Below are 9,339 nucleotides of genomic sequence, written 5' to 3'. Positions count from 1 at the left end.
CTCATCCAACAGGGTTTGCACAAGGCACTAGGCGGCAAATCCAAAAAGCCCGAATCCATGAAACTTGAGGATTGGGAAGAAATGGATGAAAAGGCTGCTAGTGCAATCAGATTGCACTTAACAGATGATGTAGTTAATAACATCATCGATGAAGAGAGTGCATGTGGCATTTGGACAAAGTTAGAAAATTTATACATGTCCAAAACGCTGACAAATAAATTGTACCTAAAGAAGCAGTTATATGCGCTACATATGGGTGAAGGTACAAATTTTTTGTCTCATTTAAATGTACTTAATGGACTAATCACGCAGCTAGCAAACCTCGGAGTAAAGATCGAGGATGAAGATAAAGCCATAGTGCTCCTAAACTCGTTGCCATCTTCCTACGATACTTTAGCAACAACCATTTTACATGGTAAGGACTCTATTGAGTTGAAGGATGTCACATCAGCCCTTTTGCTTAATGAGAAGATGAGAAAAAGGCCTGAAAATCACGGACAGGCTCTCATCACGGAAAGTAGAGGCAGAAGTTACCAAAGGAGCTCAAGTAACTATGGTAGATCCGGAGCTCGTGGAAAGTCCAAGGTCCGATCAAAATCGAAGGCCAGAAATTGCTACAATTGCGATCAACCCGGACACTTCAAAAGAGATTGTCCAAATCTAAAAAGGGGCAAAGGGGAAAGCAACGGCCAGAAGAATGATGACAACACAGCTGCCATGGTGCAAAATAATGACGATGTTGTTCTCCTCATAAATGAGGAAGAAGAATGCATGCACTTGGCAGGTATAGAGTCGGAATGGGTGGTCGACACAGCAACATCTTATCATGCCACACCGGTAAGAGATCTTTTTTGCAGATATGTAGCGGTGATTATGGCAATGTGAAAATGGGTAACACAAGTTACTCAAAGATTGCGGGGATCGGAGACCTTTGCTTAAAAACAAATGTTGGATGCACATTAGTGTTGAAAGATGTGAGCCACGTACCTGATTTGCGGATGAACTTGATCTCGGGAATTGCTTTGGACCAAGATGGATATGAGAACTACTTTGCAAATAAAAAATGGAAACTCACCAAAGGGGCATTGGTGATTGCAAAAGGAGTTGCTCGTGGCACGTTATACAAGACAAATGCAGAAATATGCCAAGGTGAATTAAATGCGGCTCACGAAGAAAATTCTGCAGATTTATGGCATAAAAGAATGGGTCATATGAGCGAGAAAGGATTGCAAATTCTTTCCAAAAAGTCACTCATCTCTTTTGCCAAAGGTACAACGATAAAATCGTGTAACTACTGCTTATTTGGTAAACAACATAGAGTCTCATTTAAGACATCATCTGAAAGAAAGTCGAATATACTTGATTTGGTATATTCTGATGTTTGTGGTCCAATGGAGATAGAATCGATAGGAGGTAATAAATACTTTGTTACCTTTATTGATGACGCTTCTCGAAAATTGTGGGTTTATATCTTGAGAACCAAAGATCAGGTGTTTCAAGTATTTCAAAAGTTTCATGCTCTGATAGAAAGAGAGACAGGTCGAAAGCTAAAACGTCTCCGAACCGACAATGGAGGTGAGTACACTTCAAGAGAATTTGAAGAGTACTGTTCAAACCATGGAATCAGACATGAAAAGACAGTTCCTGGAACCCCACAACACAATGGTGTAGCTGAGAGAATGAATCGCACCATTGTTGAGAAGGTGAGAAGCATGCTCAGAATGGCTAAATTACCCAAGACATTCTGGGGTGAAGCAGTTCGGACAGCGTGTTATCTTATCAATCGTAGTCCATCAGTTCCGTTGGAGTTTGACATTCCGGAGAGAGTTTGGACCAACAAAGAGATGTCTTACTCGCACCTAAAGGTGTTCGGTTGCAAAGCTTTTGCAAATGTACCGAAGGAGCAAAGAACCAAGCTAGATGATAAATCAGTTCCTTGCATATTCATCGGATATGGAGATGAAGAGTTCGGGTACAGACTATGGGATCTTGTAAAGAAGAAGGTCATCAGAAGTAGAGATGTAATCTTTCGAGAAAGTGAAGTTGGAACTGCTGATGATCTATCCGAGAAGGCCAAGAAAAAGAATGGTATAGTTCCTAATCTTGTTACCATTCCTTCTTCTTCTAACCATCCCATAAGTGCAGAAAGTATGATTGATGAAGTTGCTGAGCATGAAGAGCAACCTGATGAGATTGTTGAGCAGGGGGAGCAACTTGGTGATAATACCGAGCAAATGGAGTACCCAGAAGAAGAACAATCTCAACCTCTGAGGAGATCAGAAAGACAAAGGGTAGAATCAACCAAATACCCTTCCTCAGAGTATGTCCTTATCAATGATGAAGGTGAGCCAGAAAGTCTTAAGGAGGTGTTGTCTCATCCAGAAAAGAGCCAATGGATGAAAGCCATGCACGAAGAGATGGGATCTCTACAGAAAAATGGCACATACCAGCTAGTTGAACTTCCAAAAGGAAAAAGACCACTTAAGTGCAAGTGGGTCTTTAAACTCAAGAAAGATGGAAATGGCAAGTTGGTGAGGTACAAAGCTCGATTGGTTGTAAAAGGCTTCGAACAAAAGAAAGGTATTGATTTTGATGAAATTTTTTCACCTGTTGTCAAAATGACTTCTATTCGAACTATTTTGAGCATAGCAGCTAGTCTAGATCTTGAAGTGGAGCAATTGGACGTGAAAACTGCATTTCTTCACGGAGATTTGGAAGAAGAGATTTATATGGAGCAACCAGAGGGATTTGAAGTATCTGGAAAGAAACACATGGTGTGCAAATTGAATAAGAGTCTTTATGGGTTGAAACAGGCCCCAAGGCAATGGTACAAAAAGTTTGACTCTTTCATGAAAAGTCAAACGTACACAAAGACCTATTCTGATCCATGTGTATACTTCAAAAGATTTTCTGACAACAATTTTATTATTTTGTTGTTATATGTGGATGACATGTTAATTGTAGGACAAGACAAAGAGCTGATTGCAAAGTTGAAGAAAGATTTGTCCAAGTCATTTGACATGAAAGACTTGGGCCCAGCACAACAAATTCTAGGGATGAAGATTGTTCGAGAACGAACAAAAAGAAAGTTGTGGCTATCTCAAGAGAAGTACATTGAACGTGTACTAGAACGCTTCAACATGAAGAGTGCTAAACCTGTTAGCACGCCTCTTGCGAGTCATCTGAAGTTGAGCAAACAGATGTGTCCTACAACAAAAGAGGAGAAAGAGGGAATGGCTAAAGTTCCTTATTCTTCAGCAGTGGGGAGTTTGATGTATGCGATGGTGTGTACAAGACCTGATATTGCTCATGCAGTTGGTGTTGTTAGCAGATTCCTTGAAAATCCTGGAAAAGAACACTGGGAGGCAGTTAAGTGGATACTCAGGTATCTAAGAGGTACCACAAGAGATTGCTTGTGTTTTAAAGGATCTGATCCAATCTTGAAGGGCTATACTGATGCTGATATGGCAGGTGACCTCGATAATAGAAAATCCACTACTGGATATTTGTTTACATTTTCAGGGGGAGCTATATCATGGCAATCAAAGTTGCAGAAGTGTGTCACACTCTCTACAACTGAGGCAGAATATATTGCAGCTACTGAAGCTGGCAAAGAGATGGTATGGCTGAAACGATTTCTTCAAGAACTTGGATTGCATCAGATTGAGTATGTCGTCTATTGTGACAGTCAGAGTGCAATAGACCTGAGCAAGAACACCATGTACCATGCAAGGACGAAGCATATTGACGTGAGATATCACTGGATTCGTGAAAAGATAGAGGACGGATCTATGCAGGTCATGAAGATCCCTACTAGTGAAAACCCTTCAGATATGCTGACCAAGGTGGTATCAAGGGACAAGTTTGAGCTATGCAAAGAACTTGTCGGCATGTACTCAAGCTAGAAACCTAGAGCTACCTCCTTCAGGGTGAATGGGTCTGGAGGGGGAGATTTGTGGAGTCCATACCCATTGTAGATAAACATAGCAAAAATGGTTGAATTTTGTTTGTTGATTATTGTTAAAGTCAACAAATGTTGCAACAAAATTCAAAGCTCACCATTTCTTTTTTCAACTAAAATCTTAGCAAGATTTCTACATAGGTGAAAATGTTGAAATCTTGTGTTTCTTGTGATGTCATTGGTGACATCATTAGGAGTAGATTTTCCTATTAATAGAGAGCTCTTGATCATTTCAAAATACACCAAAAAAGAATTACAAAGGAAAGAAAGAAGAGTGAGGCATCACAGAGGAAAATAATCTGTGAGGAAAAATAGAGAGTGTGAGCGATATTGTAGTGAGGTGGAAAAATCAAAAGAGTGTTATTTCTTTTGAATGTGTAGTGGTCTTTGGAGTTTTACTCAGACATACAAGTGTAAAATCCTTACTATAGTGATATTCGTTGCTCCTCTCGGGTCGTGGTTTTTCCCTTATTTAGGAGGGTTTCCACGTAAAATCTTGGTGTCATTATTTCTCTTTTATTCTCTTTGATTAACCGTATTGTTGTGTTCCGCATTTGTTGCCTTTATTACCGCAAATATTATTTCTGTTACGGATTTATTCCCAACATTATGAAAGGTACAATTCATGTTAAAATTACATTCAACATGACAAGTGATTGTAGCAAATTTTGATATTTCCAAGGCTTGGTTTGTGATTATAGGTCTTGTATGAGTGCACTTCCTAATATCTCATTCATCATTGAGGCAAAAACTGCTGCTGCAAGAATATTTGAACTAATCGATCGTGTTCCTCAAATAGATTCTGAAGATGGTAAAGGGAAAATTCTAGCATATGTAAGAGGAGATATCGAGTTCAAGGAAGTAACTTTCATCTATCCATCAAGACGAGATATTCAGGTCCTCCAAGATTTTAGTCTTAAAGTGAAAGCTGGAAAGACAGTAGCAATTGTGGGAGGCAGTGGTTCTGGAAAGTCCACAGTCATTTCATTGCTAGAAAGATTTTATGATCCAACTAAAGGTGATATCTTACTTGATGGACATAAAATAAAGAGACTGCAGCTTAAATGGTTGAGATCTCAGATGGGGCTTGTAAATCAGGAGCCTGTTCTGTTTGCTACATCCATCAAGGAAAATATACTCTTCGGAAAAGAAGGAGCTTCGATGAAGATGGTTGTCGAAGCTGCTAAGGCTGCAAATGCACATGAATTTGTAGCCTCTTTACCAGATGGATATGATACTCATGTAAGCTAATATCTTTTGCTTCTTCTTTTAGATGTTGCTATCTGTTACTTTTTGTTGTTTGACGAAGTTCGAATTGGATTTTAGGTGGGACAATTTGGTTTTCAATTGTCTGGAGGACAGAAGCAAAGGATTGCTATAGCAAGGGCGTTGATTAAGGACCCGAAAATTCTTTTACTCGATGAAGCTACAAGCGCGCTGGATGCACAATCAGAAAGAATTGTTCAAGAGGCTCTAGACCAGGCTTCACAAGGAAGAACAACAATCATCGTTGCCCATCGCCTCAGTACAATACGCAGGGCTGATAAAATTGTAGTCGTTGAGTCGGGGAGAATTGTTGAATCTGGTTCTCATGATGATCTAATGTGTAAGACTGATGAAGAAGGTGGAGTTTACTTTAAAATGGTCAACTTGCAGCAATCAACAACAAACAATGAAGGCCCATCTAGTCCGTATCTTCCTAACGAGACAAGAAGCTACATGAGAAGGGGTTATAATATGCCTAGGTCCCCTTATGTCGCTACGTCAAGCTGGCAAAATAGCCCTGCCTCTTCTTTTACTCCAGCAATAAGTGTCAGTTATGCTCCCACCATTCATACATGCTCTTATTATGGTAGTGACAATGAGTATTTGGAGAACTTCTCTCATCCAAGTCCCTCAATGTGGCGTTTGCTTCAAATGAATGCACCAGAGTGGAAGATAGCTTTGTTGGGATGTTTAGGAGCTGTTATATTTGGTGTACTTCAACCACTTTATGCATTTTGCTTGGGATCAGTTGTATCAGCATATACATCAAATGATATTTCAAAGATAAAGTCGGAGATCAAAATCTACAGTGTAGTCTTTTTGAGCATAGGTGTGACAAGTTTCATTGCCAATCTACTCCAACATTACAATTTCGCTAAAATGGGTGAAAAGCTGACCAAGAGAATCAGGGAAAAGGTGCTTTCAAAATTGCTCACATTTGAAGTGGGCTGGTATGATCGAGATGAGAACACAAGTGCTGCAGTTTGTGGAAGACTCTCCACTGAAGCCCGTATGGTTCGATCCCTAGTTGGTGATCGTATGTCATTGCTACTACAGGTTTCTGTCAGTGCTTCGACTGCTTTTGTGCTTGCATTGATAGTCGCATGGAGAGTTGCTATTGTACTAATATCTATACAACCTTTACTCATAGCAAGCTTCTACTCGCGAAGTGTTCTGATGAAAAGAATGTCAGAAAGATCCCAAAAGGCACAGAGTGAAGGAAGTCAGCTAGCAAGTGAAGCAGTGATCAATCACAGGACCATCACCGCCTTCTCTTCTCAAGATCGAATGTTGGACCTCTTTGCTGAAACTCAGAAAGGCCCGAGAAAAGAAAATATTCGACAGTCATTGCTTTCTGGTGCTGGCTTGTTTTGCTCTCAGTTTTTAACCACAGCTGCCATTGCCTTAACATATTGGTATGGGGGAAGACTAATGAACAGAAAGTTACTAACTTCAAAGCACCTATTTCAAGTTTTCTTCCTTTTGATGAGTACCGGAAAAAATATAGCAGATACAGGAAGTATGACTTCTGATTTAGCAAGAGGTAGCAGTGCAGTTGCATCTGTATTCGCTATCTTAGACCGAAAGACTGAGATTGAACCTGAGAACTCTGAAGGGATTAAAGTCATTAAGGTATTAAAAGGAAAGATAGAGTTGAAGAATGCCTTCTTTTACTATCCGTCGAGGCCTGATCAAGCAATCTTCCAAGGAATAAATCTGAAGATTGAATCAGGAAAAACAGTAGCACTTGTCGGGCAAAGTGGTTCTGGAAAATCTACAATCATTGGCTTGATAGAAAGATTCTATGATCCAATAAAGGGACAAGTTCTAATCGATGACAGAGACATCAAAAGCTACAACTTGAAGAGCTTAAGATCACAAATTGCTCTAGTGAGTCAAGAACCTACACTATTTGCAGGATCCATACGCGAAAATATCATTTATGGGAAAGAAGAAGCTACAGAGTCTGAAATCAAGAAAGCTGCCATTCGTGCTAACGCCCATGAATTTATAAGGTATGATCAAATAACTATAAATCTCTCCATTACATTTTGAAACAAATACTTAAAAAACTACAATCTTGTAATATAATGCAGTGCTATGGAAGATGGTTATGAAACTTATTGTGGTGAAAGAGGAGTCCAACTCTCAGGATGGCAAAGGCAAAGAATAGCACTTGCACGAGCGATAGTAAAGAATCCAACTATACTTCTCCTAGACGAGGCAACTAGTGCGCTTGACAGTGTATCTGAGAACTTAGTACAAGAAGCATTGGAGAAAATGATGATCAGTAGAACAAGTGTAGTTGTAGCTCATCGATTATCAACGATACAGAAGGCAGACACCATAGCTGTGATTAAAAATGGAAAGGTTGTGGAACAAGGATCACATTCTCAGCTGCTTGCCCTCGGAAACAATGGCTCATATTATGGACTTATGAAGTTGCAGTCTGGCCATTCTCCTTATAGGTGAAACTTTTTGATCTTAAAGAATATGATTATGCTTAATTATTTCTGAATACATGTATGGGCCGGTTCAGATACACACGAGTCAGTTAAGGTGTAATTTTCTCTAGAATATACTGTATTCAAAGCATGATTCACATGCAATTGGGATACACGTACTCGCTTGCTCACCTCTCTCTGTGTCTTTATATCTATATTTCACAATGTATGTGAGATTCAAAGTTTGATCTAGTATATTGGAATTTAGCAGCCTCAACCTACATTGAAAAGAGTCTAGTGCCTTTTTTTCTTCGAAGCTTTACATTTTTAGTATAGATGTAATGATCCAAAAAAAATTATTATATAAATAAGAATAAATAGGTATTTAAGGGCATAATGGTCCTTTCACGTTTTAAATAAATAAATAAATAAATAAAATAGATTTGTATTTATTTATTTTAAATTCTATTTGACTAATTCTTGAATTAGTCTCCTAATCCTAATAGTTCTCTCTCTCTCACGCTCCTTAACTCTCTCTCTCACGTTCTCCATCTTTCTCACGCTATTCTGCCAAATATCAACAGTTCTTCACGCTTGAAGAACTCACATGAAATTTTAAGAAAAAAAAAATCAAAGCAACCAAAAACATTAAGGCGAAGAGAAGTTGTTGGTGTGGACGTTGAAGTAACTTGGACTGATTTTTGGAGAGAGTTTTGGGTAGCGAATTCTTCATTTGAACATCAATAAAGGTATGGGTTTCTCTCATGGAATTCTTTCTCCAAGAGTACTTTCTTTCGAACGTTTCTTAAACTCTTGAAACTAAGGTTGTTCCCCTCCGTATGTCCTTGTCCTTAGCTCCCTAACGAATTTGTAGGATGGGTATGTTGTGCTGCTAGATTTTTGCATGAATGATGTGTTTAAATTAAATATGAATGTATTTATGTGCGGGAGATCACGATAATGATCATCAAAATATGACCGGAAAAGTTGATGTATGGGTGTGCATAGGGCAGTGTTTTAGGCATTGTTTTGAGGTGTATAAGTTGTGTGTTTATCATGTATTTTATGTGTGTAATGGTTGTACAATGTGATGTTCATTTTGACGAAGTATAGTGAATTGAATGAACCATGAAATCTCCCTAAGAACTAATGTGAAATTTGATGAAAAAGTGCAGAAAAATCGTGGAATAAATTTCCAGAACTTAGAAATAGGCTTTAAAAGAATCTGGAAATTTTTGGATGTCAAAGAAATAAAAAAAAAGGTTTTGAGGCCTGCAGGGATCGAACCCAGGACCTCCCTGCAGCTGCCTTAACAAAAAAAGGGAATAAAAAGGGAATGCTGGAGGCGGGGATCGAACCCACGACCCCCACTCGCGAAAAAAGAAAAAAAAAGGAATAAAAAGGGAATGCTGGGGGCGGGGATCGAACCCACGACCCCCGTTCGCAAAAAAAAAAGATAAAAAAAGGGATGCGAGGCGTGGGGATCGAACCCACGACCTCAGAGCTGAAGGGGGGAGTAAAATATTAAGGGAATAAAGGTGAGGCTGTGGGGGTTCGAACCCACCATCTCACAGCCTCCATCCCCAGCGAAAATCACTAAAAAATAAGGGGGGCTGTGGGGGTTCGAACCCACAACCTCCCTATTCAAGCGAATTTAATTTAAAAAAA

General features: G+C 39.3%; 1 protein-coding gene across 1 annotated transcript in view; it reads left to right on the top strand.

Moving 5' to 3' along the window:
- LOC107018961 (ABC transporter B family member 15-like) overlaps positions 1-7,699 on the top strand; it is a 9,930-nt gene extending 2,231 nt beyond the window's left edge. The window contains exons 5-7 of the mRNA XM_015219557.1: positions 4,663-5,203; positions 5,288-7,242; positions 7,324-7,699. Of these exons, the coding sequence (XP_015075043.1) occupies positions 4,663-5,203; positions 5,288-7,242; positions 7,324-7,699 (2,872 nt within the window). The remainder of the gene's footprint in view (positions 1-4,662; positions 5,204-5,287; positions 7,243-7,323) is intronic.
- The last annotated feature ends 1,640 nt before the right edge of the window (positions 7,700-9,339 follow it).

This window comes from Solanum pennellii, chromosome 5, assembly GCF_001406875.1.
Source record: "Solanum pennellii chromosome 5, SPENNV200".
NCBI lineage: Eukaryota > Viridiplantae > Streptophyta > Magnoliopsida > Solanales > Solanaceae > Solanum > Solanum pennellii.
Note: the sequence above shows the minus strand (reverse complement) of the source record. Positions and strands in the feature narration are given on the sequence as shown.